Consider the following 23,679-nt stretch of genomic DNA (forward strand, 5'->3'; position numbering starts at 1 on the left):
AAAATTTCCATTTTTTTAAAGATTTTTTTTTCTTTTTTTCACAGAAAAATACAGTTAAAATACATTTGCAAATGTATCATAATTTCACAAATATTTATTTTCTATTTATGAGATTAAACTGTTAATTTAAAGTTTAATACTGTAAAAAAAATAATAAAACGAGATAAAATTACTGACAATTAACCGTTTGTTCTGTAAGTTTAACAAGATTTGTTTGTTAATTGACAAATATCTTGTGTAATTACAGGAGGTTTCACAACAAAAATGTTGAATAAATGTATTTTTGTGAATGTATAACATGTATAAGCACTGATAAACTGTCCAAATACAGTTTTTATCAGTGGATTGTACAACTTAGTCTCATTGAAAATTATTTATATATATATTCATAGGTAATTTGATTGTTTTAATACATGAAAATATTCTTTATTAAACATTAAAAAGTAAAAAAAAAAAAGCTAAATCTAATGTAAAGTTAGGGCAAAAACTGTATTTTAATTATGGAAAATTACTGTATTTTTATGAGATGGTTATTTTCCATTATTTTACAATATTTTTTCGGCACCCCTGGCTATGCTTAAAATAAAAGTAAATAGTTTAGTTTTTCCTGAAGTCTGCCATCTGCCATCAGTCTGTTTTTCCAGTGGTCTGCTTAAACAGTTAAAATCTAGTTTTTTGTGTGAAATATACAACAGATATTAATTCATCTTCATAATGGTCTGAAAAAGGTCGAAAATAGAAAGCTTGTCATTACAAAAAAGACACACAGACCACCAAATAAATAACTCCACTGTGTTTTACTATGGCATCAAACTAATTTGGAAGTTATACATGAACATTTCTCCAGACAAAACCTTTTACAAAACACAGACACCATCAAATAGTTTGAGATCCATTAGATTCATAGATTTATTTTATTTCTTGAGTTGATATCCATTTTCTTTACAACACTTTTATAACAATGGATTACCTGTCACACATGAAACAATTTAGAGTGGCAACGTCTTCTATCAACAAAATACTATAGCCTAAAAAAATAAGTGTTTTTTTTTTTTTTTTTTTTTATGGCACATATATATTTTTATTGAACAATCACAGAATTGCAAATGGACTTACCATCATAACTTACGTACTATGACTTAATGGTGCGTTAACCCCCCAAAAAATCCTTCTTAAATATGTTGTTACAGTACGATAATTCAATTTATCCACAGAAGTCAGTCAGTAGTTGATTTTTTTTTTTTTTTTTTTTAGAAATGGAATAACAGGAGAAAAGGCCTTTAAATAGTCACATTAAATATTACAATCGTTTGCATGTATCCCCTAGAGTAGACGACATGTCACATGTAGAGAGACCTTCACAGCTAAAACATTAAACATTTATAGAATATTTAATAAGTAATGTCAGAAATTAGTTTGCATCATATTACTTTAAGGCATTTTTAATCACTATTTGACCTTTTACATTATATTTTTACTCTGTTGTTATCACATACGCCTCTGATGACAACGTATAAAAATACCGATAGCATGAAAGAATAAACATGCATTTTTCTGTAGTTTGACTTGAAAATAATCTACATTTCACATTCATTTTGGCCAGTAACACATATTCAGGTTTTGCACATATGTCACATGATCACGTGGTTTTCTGTTTACGACGCCATATTGGTAGGCAAGCTTTCGGGTTTTTCCTTATAGCAGGTAAGAAATAGATGCAATCAGCAGCAAAGGCAATCAGTGGTAAATTGGTGTGGTCTGTCTGTTCTGTTTACTTATTGGCTGATGAGAGTTCAACTTTAGTGGCTGTGAAAGCCAGGGGGTCGAGATGATTATAATACAAGAAAACGCCGCTTTTTATGCCTTCAAAAGTGACACAGAGCATCGTAAAATACGGCGTTTTAAGAGCCATAAGATGGTGCTTTTTGCGTCGCTCTTAAAACAGTACGTGACGGCGTAAAAAACTGCATTTTTGTAGGAATTTATGCTGCATTTTACGGCGTTTTGGTGGTTTGGACGCCATTTTCTATGGCGTTTTGGTGGTTTGGACGCCATTTTCTATGGCGTTTTGGTGGTTTGGATGCCGTTTTTTATGGCGTTTAAATGACCAGACGTGTTGTGGGAGTGGCGAATAGTGATAGAGATGGCCTGCCGTAGATCGCAACCATAAAACGCGAAGGCTGTCAACCATCCAGCACCAGCCGAGTATGCAGCGACCATTTTATTGAGGGTAAGTGAATGCATTAAAACACAAATTAGTTTATGGCTACATAGACGTTACCAGTATTTAGTTCAATAAACATGTACCATAGGTAACCCACCCCCACCCCCTACCATTCTAAGTTTGGGTTTATTTGTAGATGTTTGTTCAGATGTTTAGACTTCCTTTATTCTTGCTCCAGGAAAAAGTTACGGTAACACTTTACTTGAAGGTCTAGTTTATAATGCATTAAGCGTACGTTCATAAGACATTATAATGCATTTATAATGCATTACAAAAGTCACTACAGCAGTTTATGATCATGTAAAACAACTTATACCAAGGTTAATAAAGTATTATAAGTGTAGCCATAATGTATTATAAATTCAGCTTTCATAAGGTTTTATACATCCATACCAAAGCAGTGTGAAGGAATTTTTTTTTTAGGTGGGAACTTTTGTTAGGTTTTGTCACTGGTCCTATACCCATCTATTTTAGGGATTTCATATTTATTTAAAAAAAAAAAAAAAAAAAAAAAGGATGTATTTGAATTAACAAAGATTTAGAGCTGCCACATTATTTTTTATTTATGTCCAAAGCAACATGTAACACTTCTATTTACTGTCTCTGTTCTTTTAATGTTTTGTTTTTGCAAAATAAAGAGTTATTAAGAACACTTTTATGTATAATTTTTGACTTACACTTTACTTAGAGCCAACAGATACTGCTCGTAAGTCATCATACATGTGTTATAATATCATACAATTGCTAATATAACCTTAGACAGTGTTGTCACTTTACTAAAAACTCTTAAAGTCATCCTGTAACCTATTATTGATGTTTATAAGGTATTATTCAGTTTCAGAAACTACATGTCAGAGCAGTTCTCTGGGTCTTTATAACTGGCTAGAGTTATGATGGTTATCATGTGCTATGTAACCTAGGATTTCAGATTCTTCCTACAAACACTGTTGTCACTTTGGTATGGATGTGTAAAACATTATGAAAGCTGAATTTATAATCCATTATGCCTACACTTATAATACTTTATTAACCTTGGTATAAGTTGTTTTACATGATCATAAACTGCTGTAATGACTTTTATAATGCATTATAATGTCTTATGAATGTGCGCGTAATGCATTATAAACTAGACCTTCAAGTAAAGTGTTACCAAACTAACAATCCTATGTTCCCTGATTACGTGCCTTCATTGTTTTCACACCCGATATACCAGATAGTTGTAAATATCTGGGTACCAAACTGCTGGGTACTTCCGAGCACTGACAATAGCACAGCGTTTATCCAAGGTCAAGCTGTAGGGGTCCACGGCAATAGATGTTATCTTTTCCACATAACGAACCTCGGAGGTACTATCAAGGGCTCTGGCAATATCAGACAGGACAATGGCACGTTTATCACAAGCAGACATACTCGCAAATAACAAAACACGCAAACATGAGTCCAAAGAAAAACACGATATAAAGCAACGGTTCTGACTTTCTGGATCCAGATAGCGTGCCTACCACACTCAAAAAAATAATCAAGCCAAAAATGTTGACTTTATGTATTTTAATTACATGTAAATTTTCCATGTAATTTTATTACATAAGTTTAATGTAAAGAGTTGCATTTAATACAATGTTTTTTCTATCATATTGAGTCAATATGAATAAATTAAATACCTTCAGTCAGATTTGCTTTAGTTAATGCAAACTTTTACATAAACTGTGTTTGACTGTGACGCTCAGCCTTTTTATGTGATCTAGTAAATAAAGTTTACTTTATTTGTTTAGATTCACTTTATACTAAGCATATTCACATTATGTTTGACTTTTTCGGATAAATAAACTTTAAATTTCATATATTTCAGTTACATTTTACTTTAAAATATTACTTCATGTTTATTAGAGCCAAGAATCATTTTTTTTTTTTAGTGCAATATGGCGGTGTAAACAACAATCACATGACCAGTGACGTCAGCTGCAAGTCCTGAATTGTGGATACGTAACAAACATGTAAATACCACCGGGACATAAAACAACATATATCCTCACATTGTCGCTGCTGACGTTAAGCTAAAAACCGCTGATTTAGTTTTTCTGCAACATGAGCCACCATAGAGTCGAAGAACACCCACAATATACAGTTTTCATGAAATCTAATCACAGTACGCTTTGAGAAGATGTTTATGACCTAAAGAGCATGCATGATTTTAATTTCCTTCATGAAATTAGCTTCAAGACAGATCATTCTAATGTCACCCCAATATTGCTGAATGTAAAAAAACTATGAAATGATGATTAATTTCTAAATACATGAGCTACGTACATCTAATAAATTAGTTTTACTCTGAATTGCACATCTACCTTCACAGTACTGGCTATGTTTTATTATTGCACAATGTACCTACAGTTTTAACATTAGACATAACTACCCTTTTTCTACCTCTAAGTGCAGATAAAAACCACTCGTATGCACATGAACACAGTGTTTTGCCTCAGCAAACCATCGGAGTGTGTCGCTAGTAAGTTAGCAGCATTTTTTTTCTTCAGTTTTTTTCTTTTACACTTCATACTATTAACTATTGCTATGATAAAGAACACCTACGACTTCATATGTGCCACTGAAACCACATGTTCAACCCTTCGTTTTACACTTAAACCTCTTTAAATAGCGAAATATCTTAAAGTGCCTCATTGATATACAGTTTTCCCCTAATATATACAATAGTACAACCTCTTTGGCAACTTTATAGAGTCAATTTAGTCACAAACAAACACAGAGGCAAAACAACATTAAATATAAATATAAGACATTAAAATGGAGTTAAATCCGGATTACATTCAAACTATAGAGAGCCGAAGTCAAATTAGAACTTCAATCTCTGTAAGAAAATATAAAATTAAAGTGTATTGCATTGTGAAGTTCACTTTTTTTTGATAGATTAGTGCTATTTCTTGAAATGAAAAGACTTGATTTTATTTGCCGGTGTAATATTTACATTTGCGGGCTGTAGACAAACAGAACTTTACATAATTCTGATTGGATTTGAGACTGTATGATAATGTTGAACAGTTTTATGCTACAGTGCTCTCTGGGTCATGACAGACGTAGTTTATTTATCTGTTGCTAAAATATACTGTATATTATTTTTCCATATATGAAATAACAGAATAAGAATATAAAAGGGCAGTAGTTGATAGAAAACTGCAGCACCACAGCAGAATCAGGCAGTGAATCACCACATTTTTGTATTATTTTTTGGTGTTAATTCCATAATTATATATATATATATATATATATATATATATATATATATATATATATATATATATATATTCTGTATATTTAGAGCAGAGGTGTCAAACATGCGGCCCGGGGGCCAAATCCGGCCCACCAAAGGGTCCAATCTGGCCCTTGGGATGAATTTGTGAGATGCAAAAATTACACTAAGATATTAATCCTTTTAGTTCAGGTTCCACATTCAGATGCAGGATTCAATAAAATACTATCATAATAACATAAATAATGACAACTCCAAATGTTTTTCTTTGTAAATGTAAATATTTTCATGTATTTACACTAAAACAAAGCATAATTTCGCAAAAATAAAGTGAATTACCTGAACAAATATGAACAACCTGAAATGTCTTAAGAGAAATAAGTACAATTTTAACAAGATTCTATCTATAACTAAATGTTTTGCGCATTTGTAGACCCACTGTGATCTGTAAGTTATAATGTACATGTGTGAATGGTGAACTGAGGCAGAATATTGATAAAATTACGCTTATTTTTTCAGTTTGTTCCTGTTATTCACATCTTTTGAAAGGATCATTTGTAGATGTAAATGTTTTCATGATGTAAATTTACTTTTTTCGCTCTAAAACATAGAGAAAAGTTTGGAGTTGACATTATTTATATATTATTACATTATTATCTTACTGGTTTGGCCCACTTCAGATCAAATTTAGCTGAATGTGGCCCCTAAACTAAAATGAGTTTGACACCCCTGATTTAGAGTTTTGATTTGGACAGAGAGGAGAAAGCTGTAGAAGGAAAGTGTATATTTTCATGTATTGACATTTTCCCTCCTGCCTTTGACTGGAGGCTTTAATGATGAAAATTAGAATCAGTGAAAAACTTGAAATCTCGCAAAAAAAAAAAAAAAAAAAAAAAAGAAAATCTGTCAGTCAGTGTATTTCTATTTCAAAGATAGCACTGGGTTACAAAAAAATGTTTTTTGCAAGTTGTCTAGGTTTTTTAACTGAATTAGGACCATTTTGCACCGCTAAATCCAAAAATGACATCTGTTTTTCTCAATCAGGTCAGGTTTTTTTGCTAATTTCATTTTGAAAAATTTGATTTGAGTTTCGTTAACGATAATAACCTCGGTCCAAATGGCTCTTTGGGTGTTTAAGGTTGCCGACCCCTGTTCTAGAAGGTTGGATGGATGTGATGTAAGGACTTCGGCTCTCTATGTAATGATTTATATAAGTTGCACTGTATATTTTCTGAATCTTCTATCTATTACATCACTGTTCCACTTACTATGTCAAATAAAACATATGGATCCATCAGTTCAGTCTTTTTCCTTTTCTATCAGTGCTAAAGCTAGCATGGCTTCAGTTTCCTAAAGGCAGCAGACCAGTTCATCTCAGTCTACTGAGTCATTCTGATCTCTACACATTAAAACAAAATGTATTACCCTATGTATTTTTAATAAATACTCTATGTATATTCTGTTTACAGATACAATATATGAACTTTAAGGCTTTAGTTGTGAGAGGAACACTATTGCACAGACGACAAGGACACATAGAGGCATGTTCACTAGTGAGTCTAAAGCTAAAGTCTAAGTCTAAGATTGCTGAGCAGAGCTGCTTAGTGGTCGTGCTCCTTTTCAGTATGGCTTACTTCCCTGATTTCCGGGGCTGAGCGGCTCCTGGGCCGCTCTCAGCCGGTTTGGAAACAGCAGCGCTGCTTCTATTGCACAGGTCCCTGATTTCCAGCAGGCCCTCCTTCAGGGCTTTGGCGAAAACGGCCGAGCTGGTCTCGGTGCTTTCCCGGAAACTAGACACGCAGAAGATGATGTGGTCTGACTGGGGGTTGTAGCAGGCGCCGTAGCCGTTGGGCACCACCGGGCCGTAACAACAGAACATTTCCACAGTGGTAGGAACCTGCAAGGAGAACACAACCACACACAGGGTCAGATACATTTTACTCTGTGGTTTCTAGGGATGGGAATAGTTAAGAATTTAATGATTCCGATTCCACTATCGATTTTGCTTATCGATCCGATTCCTTATCGGTTCTCTTATCGGTTCTCATTGGGTGAGGGAATAGAAGAGTACAAACAGGTGTGTTTGCACTAACTGTCTTTTATATTTCCATCTCTGCACAGAAAATATAACATATACAGTATGTACAATTAATAATATCAGATGACGCCAGGCCCGGTTCGGGGGGGTGGCGGCGGCTTGCAGTGAAAGCGAAACTTAAGACGCTTTACTAATTCCTCTATTGCCGCATTTCTATTACGTGGAACCGGTTTGACTCGGCTCGGCTTGTCTCCCGTTGTTGTGCACCTCATTTCCTTTCCCTTCTTACCTTCGGAAACTTGTATTTGCAGGGGTACGACATTTGTTGCCCGCACCAGAACCAGAACTGGGCCCGGCGTTCACTCTGCCGCTACATTCACAAGTGCCGCTAAGTAGTGTATCAAATATGTGACATTCCTGTAAATGAGTCACATGCTGTGGACAAATGTTTGAGCAGATTGGAGGGATTTCACCCTTTTGAAGACATGGAAGCTTTGACAGTGTTCCAAGTAAGTGGACCTGGTGTCGTCTTTTTAGACGACACCACGTCATCGCACATGTGCAACGAAGGCGGAATCGATAAACAGAATTGTTAAGCAGGCAGGCAAAGATTCCAAGGAATCAAGCTGCTGAGAACCGGTTCTCAAAAATAACCGGTTCTCAACTCCCATCCCTAGTGGTTTCCAATCTTTTTTGGCTCATGACCCCATTTTAACCCTTTCATGCATGACGCCCACATTTATTGACATGTAGTTTAACCCTTTAAACCACAGGTGTCAAACATGCGGCCCGGGGGCCAAAACTGGCCCACCAAAGGGTCCAATCCGGCCCATGGGATGAATTTGTGAAATGTAAAAATTACACTTGAGATATTAACAGTCATTCCTTTTACTTTAGGGCCCATGTAAAGCCCTACTTTAGTCTCAACTGGGTCAGATCAGTAAAATACTCTCATAAAAACCTACAAATAACGACAATTCCAAATTTTTCCTCTGTTTTGGTGTAAAAAAAAGTTAAATTACATGAAAATGTGTAAATTTACAAACTAGCCTTTTACAAAAAATAGGAAAAACTAGAAATGTCCTAAGAGAGGTAAATGCAATTTTGCTAATATTCTGCCAGTTACTAAAATATTTTGTGTACTTGCAGATCCATTGTGATCTGTATGTTGTAATGCACATTTACAAATGATAAGCAGAGGCATAATATAATTAAAATTGCACTTATTTTCCTTCATAAATTTTAGTTTTTACATGGTTGTTCATGTTATTCGCATTTTAAAAGGACAGTTTATGGATGTAAATGTTTCCATAATGTAATTTTACTTTTTTCACTATAAAACATATTGAAATGTTTGGAGTTGGTATTATTTATGCATTATTATGTTATTAATTTACTGGTCCGGTGCACTTCAGATCACATTAGGAGGATGTGGCCCCTGAACTAAAATGAGTTTGACCCCCCTGTTGTACGGGGTCTGAAGGTCATTAATTAATTGTCTGTGTATCATTTGTCTGGTCACAGTTTCAGAGGATTATGTCTTCAAAATGGATTGTTTGTCCCAAATCTTGAAGTTTTTCAGTTGCATATTATATAAGATTATGACTGTTTGGCCTTTTGCTTTAAATGAATTGTCCCAGATACACAATTAGATGTTTAATAGTTGAATCAGACTGTAATAACGCTTTTTATTAGTCTTGTGCGTTTGGCATTTTTATTGCATTTTAAATGTGTCTCTGCAGCTCTGTTGATAAATAATATTGTGAATTTCCAGTTTTTTTACAAGTCAAGTGAACAGAATGACTGTTTTTTCTCCTCTTCAGATCTATGCAGTCAAACGGCTTTTACATTTCCATGTTTAGAAGAAGGAGAGCGTTTCTTCAAAAGTGTAATTTAAAGAGTATGAAAGTGAATTAATAGTTATGAAGCTGAAAAGCGACGCGCTCGAAACTCAATCTGGGAAAAGTTGCTGGGAGCACAATTCTTTTTGCACTGATTAAAACATTTTCAGCTCATGTTGGTGGGTAATTAGGGTGGACTATTTGCAAAGTAGGAGCAGCAGTATTTCCCTACAGCGTCTCCTCTTTATTTTATTTTTTTTATCTCATAACTCATATTCCTCTTATTGTCCCTGCAAAATCATTATGTTTATTCACGGCAGCTCTTCTTCTAAGGCTGGACAGTCGTGTTACTAGATGAGTCAGGATTATTCAGTGAAATTGATGCATATATTCAGCAACTATTTTGATAATCAATGAGTTTTTGGAAAAATGCAATGTTTTTCTTGCTAATATTTGATAAATAGCTTGAAAATGTTTGAGATTTCGCTTGTTTTAGTATAAATATATCTCTTGGGGCTGACGTTTTTACAGAATAATTACAAAATAGTTAATTGATAATGTTAACTGCAGCATTAGTCAAGTCCCTGTCAAATAATGTGCAAACATATGGCAAAACCTATTTATTTTAACTCCTAAATCACTTTGAGCTCCAGGTCAGAGATGATCAAGTTCTTCACATGGTAGAAATTCAGCATCTGACCTTAACCCATAAGAACCCAGTGTGACTTTTGTGGCAGTTCCAAAATATTTTTTCCTCTACACTGTAAAAAAACAAAACAAAACATAAAAATCTGTATTATTCCGGCAGCAGGGGTGCCAATAAAATACTGTAAAATAACGGAAAATAACCATCTCATAAAAATACGGTAATTTTCCATAATTAAAATACAGTTTTTTGCCCTAACTTTACATGAGATTTTGCTTTTCTTTCTTTCTTTTTTTTTTTTTTTTGACTTTTTAATGTTTAATAAACAATATTTACATGTATTAAAACAATCAAATTACCTATGAATATATATAGAAATAATTTTCAATGAGACTAAGTTGTACAATCCACTGATAAAAACTGTATTTGGACAGTTTATCAGTGCTTGTACATGTTATACATTCACAAAAATACATTTATTCAACATTTTTGTTGTGAAACCTCCTGTAATTACACAAGATATTTGTCAATTAACAAACAAGTCTTGTAAAACTTAAAGAACAAATACTTCTTTTACGGTTAATTGTCAGTAATTTTTCTCGTTCTATTTATTTATTTTTTTACAGTGTTAAACTTTACATTAACAGTTTAATCTCGTGAATAGAAAAGACACATTTGTGAAATTTTTATTTGTGAACATTTGCAAATGAATTTTAACTGTATTTTTCTGCGAAAAAAGAAAAAATTTCTTTTAAAAACTGGAAATTTTATTGTTATTCACTGTTACAGCTTTTTCATGTTATTTTATATTTGACAGTCTATTTTTGTCATTTCATTGATATTTTCCTGTATCTTAAAAATACAGGAAAAATCTGTAAAATAAACAGTAAAAATTCTGTTAAATTACAGATTTTTTTTACAGTGTATATTTAACTTTTTTTTGTGATTTATCACCATTTAGTTATAATATTACCCTCTGTTTCTTAACAATAATAATAATAATAATAATAATAATAATAATAATAATAATAATAATAATAATAATGATAATAATAATAATAATAATAATAATAATGATGATGCATTTTATTTATAGGTGCTTTTCAGGACACTCAAAATCACCGTACAAAGTTGTTCAAATAAATAAAACACAATTAAAGTAACACACATACATGTATAAAACATGTAAGTACAAGTGGCAGTTTTGCATTTTTTTCTATGAAAATCATGTATTTTCATAATTTAATTTACTGATCATATAGATGTTCATAAAAACTCAGATTAAAGTTGATTGTTATTATATCAAAAAAAAAGAGAAAACTGCTAAAAAAGTAGCTTTTTCAGTAAAATACATGATTAACTGAACATAAACCAAGCATTTCCATCCACTGTCATTTTCAAACTCCATGGTTTTTACTGGTGATTCAATGTTGTAGAAGAAGACAGTGTTTCCATAGTAACCACGGAGCCTCTGAACGTCCAAATGGGTCATATCTGATGACCATGAAAAGATGAAAAACTGTTTTTAACACCAGTTATTTACATGGATTGATAGGATTAATGGATCAACAGTGGCTGTTTGGGTCTTTATGGGTTAAAAATGTTGTTTGTCAAATTTAAAAACAGTCTCAAAGGCTTAAAAAACTCAATCAAAATTAACTATTGATCAGAAATTTCCAAGTTGTTTTAAAACGTATTGACTTCTTTGAAAAATATGAATGTGATGTGACAGTAAACTAAAACCACTGGTTACCTGGCTGGTAGAAAGGATGAACTGGTTACTGGACAGATACGTCTCATCACAGAAGATCTCTGGTTTCTCCATGTTCAGATCCTTTGAAATCCTCAGAAGCCCAAGGAGATGATTGTCTATCGCCATTCCTGTAATAGCCTGAAAACATGTTTAATCAATAATATTAACCCTTTCATGCATGGCGTCCACATTTGAGGACACATACTTTAAGCTCATTTTACAAAGGGTTATGAAGGCACTATTCTCCAAACCACATGGGTTTCCCCTCTATAGACCCTATGCCAGAGGTTCCCAACCTTTTTTGGCTCGTGGCCCCATTTTAACATCACAAATTTAATACAAAAAAAAAAAAAAAAACATCACACATTTCTGGTGACCCCAGACATTCAAAACAGAGATTTTTTTTTTGCTAAAATTAATTTGTTTTGATCATGTAATGGTTTGCTATAATATAAACATTAATTTTAGATGATATTTAGACTATATAATGTACATTTTTATTAGTAAGTTTTCATTTTTTACATTTTTTATCAGTTGCTAGAAATTTCAGGTGACCCCATTTGAATTCCAGGTGACCCCACGTGGGGTCCCGACCCCAAGGTTGAAAAACACTGTATGAACTGCATCTTAAACCAGTGTACACATCTGAATGAAGGGGTTAAACTAGTGGTTCCCAACCTTTTTTGGCTTGTGACCCCATTTTAACATCACAAATTTAATATAAAAAAATAACAAACAAACAAACAAACAAACAAACAAATAAATAAATAAAAAATCACAAATTTCTGGTGACCCCAGACATTCAAAACAGAAACTTTTTTTTTTAATTAATTTGTTTTGATCATGTAATAGTACTCTGTGTAATAGTAATAGTACTCTCTATCTATCTATCTATCTATCTATCTATCTATCTATCTATCTATCTATCTATCTATCTATCTATCTATCTATCTATCTATCTATCTATCTATCTATCTATCTATCTATCTATCTATCTATCTTTGTCTCTCTTTATCTCTCTCTCTCTCTCTCTCTCTCTATCTATCTATCTATCTATCTATCTATCTATCTATCTATCTATCTATCTATCTATCTTTGTCTCTCTTTATCTCTCTCTCTCTCTCTCTCTCTCTCTCTCTATCTATCTATCTATCTAGTATCTTACAAATTATATTAACGATAGGTGCCAAAACTTACCGCAATTGTGTAATTTGTCTGAGCACTAATTGCTTCCCTTAATCTCTTCATTTTTTCCACATCCTGTAAGAGAGCAGAAAGACAATGTTCAGGTGCATTTTCCACACTTTATGCAGAGGATGCATGTGAATCTGCAGGGAGATCATCTGTTGGCTGGAAAAGAGAATCTTCTTCTGGTGCCAAGGTGTTGGGTCTGTGGCACCTGTTGGATCTAAGCAGACATGATGAACATTCATTTGGATAAAGTGAGAAGAATGACTCACGCTCAGAGTGGTCTTCTCATCTGTCATGGACTTCACAAAGGCCAGGGCTTCTGCCGTGGCCGAGCGGATGTTATCAACTCGACCTTCTTGGAAACGCCGAATGGATGCACTCTCATAGGTGGACACCAGCCTTTTATTACATCTGAAGATAAAAAGTATTTTAAACATATGCGCAAGAGTATGGAAGTATATGTGTCTCATCAGATTCTGAATTATAAAAGCCATTGATTTTCTAGCACTCATTTTTTTTTTTTGCACTGAAATTAAGTATCTGAATTTTTTGTCACTGAATTCATCTGTTTATAAATTTTGAATAAAAAAAAAATTCAGATGCAAAAAATTCATATGCAAAAAAATTCAGAAGCAAAAAATATCAGATGCAAAAAATTCAGAAGCCAAAAATTCAGTGGCAAAAAATTCAGAAGCAAAAAAAATCAGAAGTAAGAAATTCAGAAGCAAAAAATTCAGATGGCAAAAAAATCTGAAGCAAAAAATTCAGTGGCAAAAAATTCAGATGCAAAAAATTCAGATGCAAAAAATTCAGATGCAAAAAAATCAGAAGCAAAAAGTTCAGAAGCAAAAAATTCAGAAGCAAAAATTTCAGATCACACACCCACGCTGACTGTCTTCCAGCATCGGTGTCACATGACCAACCTAACGTAACTGGATTGGCTGGCTGACGGTTCGACTTGAGATAGAATCGATTGCTTATCCTTGGTGACCCAGATGTGTGATCGGAATTTTTTGCTTCTGAATTTTTTGCTTCTGAATTTTTTTGCTTCTGAATTTTTTGCATCTGAATTTTTTTGCTTCTGAATTTTTTGCTTCTGAATTTTTTTGCTTCTGAATTTTTTGCTTCTGAATTTTTTTGCTTCTGATTTTTTTGCCTCTGAATTTTTTGCATCTGAATTTTTTTGCATCTGAATTTTTTGAAATTGAATTTTTTTTATTCTAAATTTATGAACATAGTTAAATTGAAAGACAAAAAATTCAGACACTTAATTTCAGTGCAAAAAAAAAAATTCTGTGCTAGAAATTCAATGTCTTTTATAATTCAAAATCTGACAAGACAAATTTACTTCCATACAAGAGTTTCTTTCTTATTGTTTTGAGGATAAATATGATGAGTTTACTGTACTTGTAAAATGCAAGTTGTAAGGCGACTTGAATATACGCGTCAGGACTCATCTTCTGTTTTTTGATGAATTCTTTTCCATAAACGCTGAACTTGAAAACATCCATGTCAAGATTATTCACAAGCCTGGAAAAAAAAGACCTTTAATATTTTCTTATTCCATCCAATGTGTCTCTGGACTTATTCTTTTGGATGTTAACCCTTTCATGCATAGTGGTCACTACAGAGGACAGTTCTTCTCCAGCTGTTCTCTTGTATATTCATGGGTTTTGTCGGTTTAGTTCCATATCAGCCACAGTGGACACTTATGCATCATCCCATACACTGACATTCAGACCATTACTGTAACTTTGCTGTTCTTGATAAACCTGATCTGCACTAACATGTTTGAGTGTAAACCAATTGTTTTTTGTTTGACACAAAAGTTTTTTTGTTTGTTATCTCCATGAAATGAGTAACAGCATTAGAATATGATAAAATGTGAGAAAACATCAGATTAGCAGCATTAAAGATTTCATTGTTTTCATATTACTTTCTTACGGAAGAGGATTAGGGCCACTGGAAAATAAAAAAGGTGTAATTTTTTTTAAATTATTATTATTCTGAGAAAAAAGTCAAAATTCTGACTTTAAACTCCGAATTCTGACTTTTTTTTTTCTCCAGAAGTCTGACTTTAATCTCAGAATTCAGAATTTTTTTTTTTTTTTTCAGAATTCTGACTTTAAACTCAGAATTCTTTTTTTTTTTTTTTTTTTTTCACAATTCTGACTTTAGTCTTAGAATTCTGACTTTAATCTCAGAATTCTGACTTTTTTTTCAGATTTGTGACTAATCTCAGAATTCTGACTTTTTCCTCTGACTTTAATCTCAGAATTCTGACTTTAAACTGAGAATTTTTTTTTTTTTAATTTTGACTTTAATCTCAGAATTCTGACTTTTTTTTTTTTTTTTTTTTTTTTTCCAGAATTCTGACTTTAAAGTCAGAATTCTGTTTATTTGTTTGTTTGTTTGTTTGTTTGTTTTTTGAATTTTGACTTTAATCTCAGAATGCATACATTTTTCTCAGAATTCTGACTTTTTTCAGATTTGTGACTAATCAGAATTCTGACTTTTTCCTCAGAATTCTGACTTTAAACTCAGAATTCTGACGTTAATCTCAGACTTCTGACTTTTTTTGTCATAATAATAATACAAAATACATATTAGACCTTAGTTTATTGTATTTTTTTCCTCTGGCCCTAATTCTCTTCCGTACTTTCTGCCATTGGGGTTTAAACACACGTTTCTTTACTTCAAAAATTAACTACATGGACATTTTTGTAACTCCAAGAAAAAAAGAAAAAAAAATCCATCACATTATTTTTTTTTCATGCCTAAGGGGGGATAAAAACACTCAAGAAAAAAATCTTGCCGAAGGTTCTCATAAGTCATGCATGAAAGGGTTAAATTCAGTCTTGCCTCTGGATTCTGTCCCCTGATGCTTTTAAGAGTCCTTGGAGTTGTGGGTTACATTTCCAGAGGAGTCTCCGAGGAGGGGGAAGTGGTTTAATACTGGCCGATGTCGCCATCTTGGACGGGCTCCCTATACTATTCAAAGACAAGAAAAACAACATGCATCCCTCCTTTGCTGTTCATTTCAGCACCAATGATGGAAAATCACCATAAGTCCAATAACTTACATGTATTTCATCAGGAATTCCGAGCACTGCACCAGAACTATACCCTCGAACGGTGAGTGTTCACACACCACTCCACACACCCCGTCCATTCCTACAACAAACTGAGAGAAGGCGATACGCTTCAGATCAAGAGTCTCTACCTGGACAGATTTCTTAAAGAAGTAATATTTTGCTTTTTTAAATAGAATTATGCATTTTCAAACATTTCCCTGTGGTCTGCATAAACTGTAAATGCTATACTTGGGTCTGAATTCTTCATTAATTCAACTCCACAGGTCCATCTTCAACCCTATTTCTGAGTAATGACACCAGAAAGGTGGTTTTGAGTGCTGGCCCTTTAACCCTTTCATGCACAGTGGTCACTATAGTGGTCAGCTGTTCAAAGGGGTTTCCTTTGTATATTCATGGATTTTGTTGTTTTACTTCCATATCAGCCAACACAGTGTACACTTATGCATCATCCCATACACTGCAATTCATACCATTACTGTAACTTTGCTGTTCTAGAAAAACCTGATCTGCACTGACATGTTGGAGTGTAAAAAACTGTGAATTGTTAGACAAAAAGTTGTTTTTTTGCATATTATATCCATACAGGTATGTTAAAATGTGAGAAAACGTCAGATTATCAGCATTTATTTCATAGTTTTCTCACAGTATATCAGTAAATACATGTTTCTTTGCTTCTAACATTAACCCTTTCATGCATAGTGGTCACTACAGTGGACAGCTGTTCAAAGCTGTTTTCTAATATTCATGGATTTTGTTTTTTTATTTCCATATCAGCCAATACAGTGGACGCTTATGCATCATCCCATACACTGTAATTCACACCATTACTGTAAATTTGCTCTTCTAGATGAACCTGATCTGCAGTAACATGTTTGAATGTAAAAAAAAAAAAAATTGCTATTTGTTACTGGACTGCTTATTATTAATATATACTTATATATTAATTGTTATTATTGTATATATACTTAAATATATACTTATTAATATAAACATTTTCATGTATTTTTTTTTTTCACTGAAACAAAGATAAAATCTGTACTTGTCATTATTTATAGGTTATTGTGATACTATTTTATTGCTCTGACCCAATTGAGATCTTATTAGTCTGTATGTGGAACCTGAATTAAAATGATTTTTACAGCACTGATTGATAACACTGGTCAACAACAAATTTATTGTTTAAGTTTTTTGAGTTGATTTAGGATAATTTTGGTGTGCTGAATCCAAAAATCACATTAATTTTGCTCAATCAGGTCAACTTTCTGAACTATGCTACATATTGGCTTTTTAACATTTTTGCTTACATTTATGGGCATTTTCACATCATATGACACAAAATTCTTTCATATTTCTTGCAATAAACGAGTTCTGAAGATTTTACTTTTGCCAATTTATGATTAATGTTTTTTTTTAATATTACAGGTGAATGAAATGGCTTCGACTAGAAGATCTTGCAAAAATAAGCCTGACATATTCTGCTACATCTGCAGTGAATACACCATTGTACCTAACAGGTACAATGGTGAAATGATTTTTTTTCTCTTAAAACCTATTTTGGGTGAGAACTATATGAAAAAATCAACTGATAAAGTCACAAAAATGTAATCAATTTTGTGAGAAGATCAAATTTTTCAAAATCAAATTAGCAAAAAAACCTGACCTGATTGAGAAAAACAGATGTCATTTTTGGATTTAGTGGTGCAAAATGGTCCTAATTCAGTTGAAAAAACCTAGACAACTTGCAAAAAACATTTTTTTGTAACCCAGTGTAATTTCTTCAGTGTAATTTTTGCATTTCACAAATTCATCCTACGGGCCGGTTTGGACCCTTTGGCAGGCTGGATTTGGCCCCTGGGCCGCATGTTTGACACCTGTGCGATAAAGGGAGCTAAAATACTATAGATCCAATAACAGCAGCTAATTAAGAGCGTACAATCATGGCCAAAAATTTACTCTTTTTAAAAGTATGTTTTATTGAGACTGATCGCATGAAATTACATTTTATGTCACGTCAGTTATTATGGCATTTGACGCGCTATACGTACGCATTTTCATCCTTTTGCGTGTTATTCAACTCCATGTGATCGTGTGTGAATTTATCCCAAAATCCCTGGTTCACATAACCCTAACCCTCAGTGCGTGGTATTTGACGCAGCGTGAACACACACGGAAAGCTTATAATGCGTACAGATAACACGTCAATTAAAAGTGGCGTGTACTGTACATTTACACGATTTCATGATATCACGTTGGATGTAATTCTGAATAAAAGTCTTTGAGAAATGAAAATAATTGTGGAAAAAGAAATGTGGACTATACAGTATAATATGTATGAAGGGTGGCGATGTGCTTTAGATTGTTGTGACATACCCATAAGTTATGTTTTCATCCAAATTTCAACAGAATTTTCAGAAAAATACACGTTTCTATGCACTACTGAACTAAAGTGCTGTTTAGAATCATATAACAGTAGCTCGGTTTCAATAACATGTCAAGCGCATACAAAGCAGATGAATTGAAAAGCGACAAAAACAGGCGTCTACGATAGCTGTCATTCATCAAACTGAACAGTGAATCAATGTTGCAGAAATGATGGTGTTTCCATGTTCGCTACAGAGCCTCTAAACGCCCAAATAAAACACATGTGATGCTGATAAAAAGCAGAGAAACAGCATTTTATCTGAAATATTTACATGTATTGGTTCAGAATTTATGGATTTTTTTTTTTCTGTTCAGTTTTTGTGGGATGATCTGTACTCCTGTGTACTTTTCGATACTTGTTGGACAACTTTTGTTTTGTTTTGTTTTGTTTTTTAACTTGTCTTGTCCAGCATCGTAACAGCAGAATGGTGGTTTGGTTGCCTTTTTGTGAACAAATGTGCTTTGCCAAGAGAAACTTCATAAAGTATATGAGGTTCCCCTTGATATTCTGCTGTCTTTATTGTGAGTTTTGTTGAACCACACTTCGATGCCGGACCTTGACATGGGTGGGGGTGGGGGGGTGGGGAGGACAAGAAAGGAGAAGGTGGCGAAGACCCTCACAAGAAAATATCAACAATACAAACAGGAACAACCATGGTGATAATTATAATGGTAATAATATCTACAACCAGAACTGAGTAAACTGGGCAGAAAAGAAAAGAAAAGAAACAAACAAAATTATAATAAAATAGAATAATATACTTAAGACCTATTAAATGATGAATATAAGAAAAGAAAGCCTGGACAGAATATCATAAACAGTACTGATACTTGTTGGATTACTTGATACAACCCCACTTCACAGAATCCAAGCCAGCCCTCCATGTTCCTCTCAGGTGGTCTTACCTGCATGCTTTTGTCATACCAGCGGTTCGCCCCGTTCCTGTCTCGACCTCCTCCATGCAGCATCAGCAGGGCCCTGTTGGTGTCACTGGGATCCAGACCACTGGGTTCATCCAGACACACCAGACACAAACAGGACTCTATCAGGGCCAGAGAGTCCCTGTTGGTAGGATCTGAAGAGGAGAGGAAGGAGGAGGAGGAAGAGGAGAATAAGAACAAGGAGCAGAAAGAGGAGAAGAAGAAGAAAAAAGAGGAGAAGAAGGAGGAGGAGGAGAAGAAGACAGAGAAGGAAAAGGAGGAGGGGAGAAGAAGAAGAAGAAAGAGGAGAAGGAGGAGGAGAAAAAGAAGGAGAAGAAGAAGGAGGAGAGGGAGAAGAGGAAGCAGAAGGAAAACAAGAAGAAGAACAAGGAGAAGGAGGAGGAGGAGAAGAAGAAGATAAAGGAGGAGAAGAAGGAGGAGAAGAAGAAGAAAAAGGTGGAGAAGAAGAAGAAGAAGAAAGAGGAGGAGAAGAAGGAGAAGGAGGAGAAGAAAAAGAAGGAGAACAAGAAGAAGGAGGAGGAGGAGGAGGAGAAGGAGGAGGAGAAGAAGAACAAGGAGGAGAAGAAGGAGAAGGAGAAGAAGAACGAGGAGGAGAAGTACAAGGAGGAGGAGAAAAAGAAGAAAAAGGAGGAGAAGAAGGAGAAGAAGAACGAGGAGGAGGAGAAGGAGAAGGAGAAGGAGGAGAAGAAGGAGAAGAAGAATGAGGAGGAGGAGGAGAAGAACAAGGAGGAGGAGAAGAAGAAGAAAAAGGAGGAGAAGGAGAAGAAGAAAAAGGAGAAGGAGAAAGAGGAGAGGAAGGAGAAGAAGAAAAAGGAGAAGAACAAGGAGGAGGAGAAGAAGAAGAATTGAGAACGAAGCCTTCCCAGTTGTCCAGAACCTCACAGTATGAGTGGCTTTCAGAGTTCAGACTTCAGACCTTTGGTCAGAACATCTCTGGCTTGGGCCCATTCTGTTCTTCCATCAGATGTGAGCAGACCAAAAGCAGGAACTTTATCTCCAGGGTTTTCTGCCATCTTCAGTATTCTCTCCAGTTGGGAAAAGATCTCTGCCTCTTTGAGCTGCTCTTTGTTGGTGACGACATCCAACACGAAAAACTAAAAGACAAATATGGATAAAAATCAGACATTCTCTAAACAGGAAAAACACTGACTGCATTTATAGTGTTAACACATCCAGGGAAAATTCTATATAACAGTCCTTTAATCTTCTGTTGTTGGAATCTCTTTTGCCCCTCCTTGAATCACCGCCTTATCATACTGGTCGAAGGGGAGGGGCCAGATCATGAGCTATTCAATAGACCGCTACGACTGACGTCATCACTACAGGAAGTAAACAAATACGTCGCCATATTGGAAGACAAAAGTGGAGGGAAGAGAGAGACAGACATCATTTATGTATGGTCGACAATTTTCAAACTGAACTCTGCTGAGAGGCAACAATATGATGAGAAACTGACACTGGTGCTGAGTGGGAGCGGGAACACCTAAAATTAATAACATTTACATTTTTACCTTCGCCAAGGAGGTTATGTTTTTGATGGCATTGGTTTGTCTGTTTGTCTGTCTGTAGGGGGGGGGGGGGGGGGGGGGGGTCAGATCTGTGTTGGCGGTGCTTTTCTTGTTTAGATTCTGTTTTCATCTGGGTTTGTCTGTTTGTCTGTCCGTGTGCAAGATAACTCACAAAGTTATGGACGGATTTGGATGAAAATTTCCGGCAATGTTGATACTGGCACAAGGAAGAAATGCTAAAAATTTTGGTGGTGACCATGGGGGGGGGGGCAGATCTGTCTTGGCGGTGCTTTTCTTGTTTAGGTTATGTTTTCATCTGGGTTTGTCTGTTTGTCTGTCTGTTAGCAAGGTAACTCAAAAAGTTATGGATGGATTTTGATAAAAATTTTCAGGAAATGCTGATACTGGCTCAAGGAACAATTTACATTGTGGTGGTGATCGGTAGGTGAGGCTGATCTGCCTTGGCGGAGGTCTGCGCTCTCCAAGTGCTTTTCTAGTTACCTCCGCCAAGGAGGTTATGTTTTTGCCGACGTTGGTTTGTCTGTCTGTCCATGTGCAAGATAACTCAAAAAGTTATGGACAGATTTGGATGAAAATTTCAGGAAATGTTGATACTGGCACAAGGAACAAATGATTAATCTGCCTTGGCGGATGTCTGCGTTCTCCGAGTTCTTTTCTAGAAAAGACAGTGCAGACCTCCACCAAGGCAGATCAGTTGGCCCCCTGTTGAGCCGCATTATGTCATAAATTCCCATTATGTAATAAAAGTTCAAAATGTAATAAGAATGTCACGTCATCTTGTAATAAAGCCGCATTATGTAATAAACTGACGCATTTTGTAATAAACTACATCAATGCATTATGTAGTAAATTTTTTCACATTATGTAGTAAGTTATTACAATTTGAGAAATTTATTACAAAATGCACTTGACACATTTTTATTTAAAAAAAAAATGTAATAACATGGTTCATTATGTAATAACAATCCAAATTAATACAATTTCAGAGCAATTTAGAAGAAATTAGTCACAGGAGCTACAGGTAATGTAATCAGAACTTTAACCACACAGTTTAAAAATTAATTTAGCACATTGTTATTATATTGCTGTGTCAGTTGTATCCGATACAGTATCTTATGATCTTGGAAATGAACCATGTTATTACATTTTCCTGAAAATAAAAATGTGTCAAGTGCATTTTGTAATAAATTTCTCAAATTGTAGTAACTTACTACATAATGCGAAAAAATTACTACATAATTCACTGAGGTAGTTTGTTACAAAATGCGTCAGTTTATTACATAATGCAGCTTTATTACAAGATGGCGTGACATTCTTACATTTTGAACTTTTATTACATAATGCGGCTCAACACCACCCCACCAAACCACCAAAATTTCACCACCAAAATTTAATCATTTGTTCCTTGTGCCAGTATCGACATTTCCTGAAATTTTCATCCAATTCCAGGGCACTGATCTGCCAACAAATGATTAATCTGTCTTGGCGGAGGTCTGCGATCTCCAAGTGCTTCTAGTTCATAAAGTTTTTATCCGTTACAACCAATCCCTCTTCTAAAACATGAGTTCAAAGACCCTGATTTGCTGCAAACTCTGAACCAGTTTTTGGATGATATTTCCCAACAGGAAGTAGAAAATGAAAACAAATTTAACAAAGGACGACAGATTATTACTAGGGATGTCCGATATTGGCTTTTTTGCCAAAAATCGATATGCCGATATTGTCCAACGCTTAATTTCCGATTCCGATATCTACTGATACCACTGCCGATATATGTGGGATATTAAACTAATTTTAGGTAACATCACATATCTCCTGTCATGGAATTAACACATCATGCCAATTTTATTGTGATGCCCCATTGGATGCATTCTCAAATGCAACAAGGCTTTCAAAATGTAAACACTGTCTGTGCAAAGAATACATACTTCGACGTAAGTTGTGGAAAAAATGCCATATTTATTTATTTTCTCTCCCTCCCTCCTTGAGTCTATTACAGTGTGGCAACTCTACTGTACAATTTTGAAAACTGCACATTTCTTTCAGCTACAAACGATGCTTCATTTCCGCATCGGTAAATGCCGGCGAAACCAAGGCATTATTTTATCGGTTTTAATGATAGGCAAAAAAACCGATAACGATATTCACCGATATTACATTTTTATGCCAATATCGGGCCAATAATATCAGTGGGCCGATATTATCAGACATCCCTAATTATTACCAAACGTCCAAATGGGTCATATGTGATAACCATGAAAGACGACAAACTGTATTTTACACCAATTATTTACATGTATTGATAGGGTTAGTGGATCAACAGGTGTTAAATAGTTTAGGTTTGGGTCTTTATGGGTTAAGTTTTTTTTTTTTTCACCATGTTATCTTACTATTGAAGTGTGTTTGGGTCTTTATGGGTTAAGTTTTTTTTTTTTTTTCACCATGTTATCTTACTATTGAAGTGTGATCGTGTCCTGACCTGGTTTTTGCACGCCACGATGATGTGCTCTGGCTCAGGTGAAGCCGTGTTCATGTGAACCTTCAGCGTGTCCGTCTTCAGTCCTGGGTATCGGTACGAGGTGAAGAGGCGGTTGTACTGCTCCATGCACATGGGGGTCCCGGCTAGTTGGCCTCGGGCAAAATCCACCGGCAGCTCACGCCTGATAAACATCATCACACCCATCAGATTCCCTCCTGGAGTCTGAAACGCTTCTGTTATTACTTGTGTTCACACTTA

At 34.7% G+C, this 23,679-nt stretch overlaps 1 protein-coding gene across 3 annotated transcripts in view; it reads right to left on the reverse strand.

The window, feature by feature from the left end:
• Nucleotides 1-6,596: 6,596 nt before the first annotated feature.
• The window catches only part of chatb (choline O-acetyltransferase b), a 35,884-nt gene continuing 18,801 nt past the window's right edge, over nucleotides 6,597-23,679 (reverse strand). For all 3 annotated transcript variants that reach the window (XM_030122465.1, XM_030122464.1, XM_030122463.1), the window contains 10 exons: nucleotides 23,422-23,602; nucleotides 20,330-20,507; nucleotides 19,378-19,547; nucleotides 16,039-16,139; nucleotides 15,818-15,946; nucleotides 14,363-14,485; nucleotides 13,225-13,366; nucleotides 12,962-13,024; nucleotides 11,765-11,902; nucleotides 6,597-7,383 (listed from right to left, as the gene is read on the reverse strand). In XM_030122465.1, coding sequence (XP_029978325.1) covers nucleotides 7,117-7,383; nucleotides 11,765-11,902; nucleotides 12,962-13,024; nucleotides 13,225-13,366; nucleotides 14,363-14,485; nucleotides 15,818-15,946; nucleotides 16,039-16,139; nucleotides 19,378-19,547; nucleotides 20,330-20,507; nucleotides 23,422-23,602 — 1,492 coding nt within the window. In that variant the 3' untranslated portion in view covers nucleotides 6,597-7,116. The remainder of the gene's footprint in view (nucleotides 7,384-11,764; nucleotides 11,903-12,961; nucleotides 13,025-13,224; nucleotides 13,367-14,362; nucleotides 14,486-15,817; nucleotides 15,947-16,038; nucleotides 16,140-19,377; nucleotides 19,548-20,329; nucleotides 20,508-23,421; nucleotides 23,603-23,679) is intronic.

This window comes from Sphaeramia orbicularis, chromosome 19, assembly GCF_902148855.1.
Source record: "Sphaeramia orbicularis chromosome 19, fSphaOr1.1, whole genome shotgun sequence".
Taxonomy (NCBI): domain Eukaryota; kingdom Metazoa; phylum Chordata; class Actinopteri; order Kurtiformes; family Apogonidae; genus Sphaeramia; species Sphaeramia orbicularis.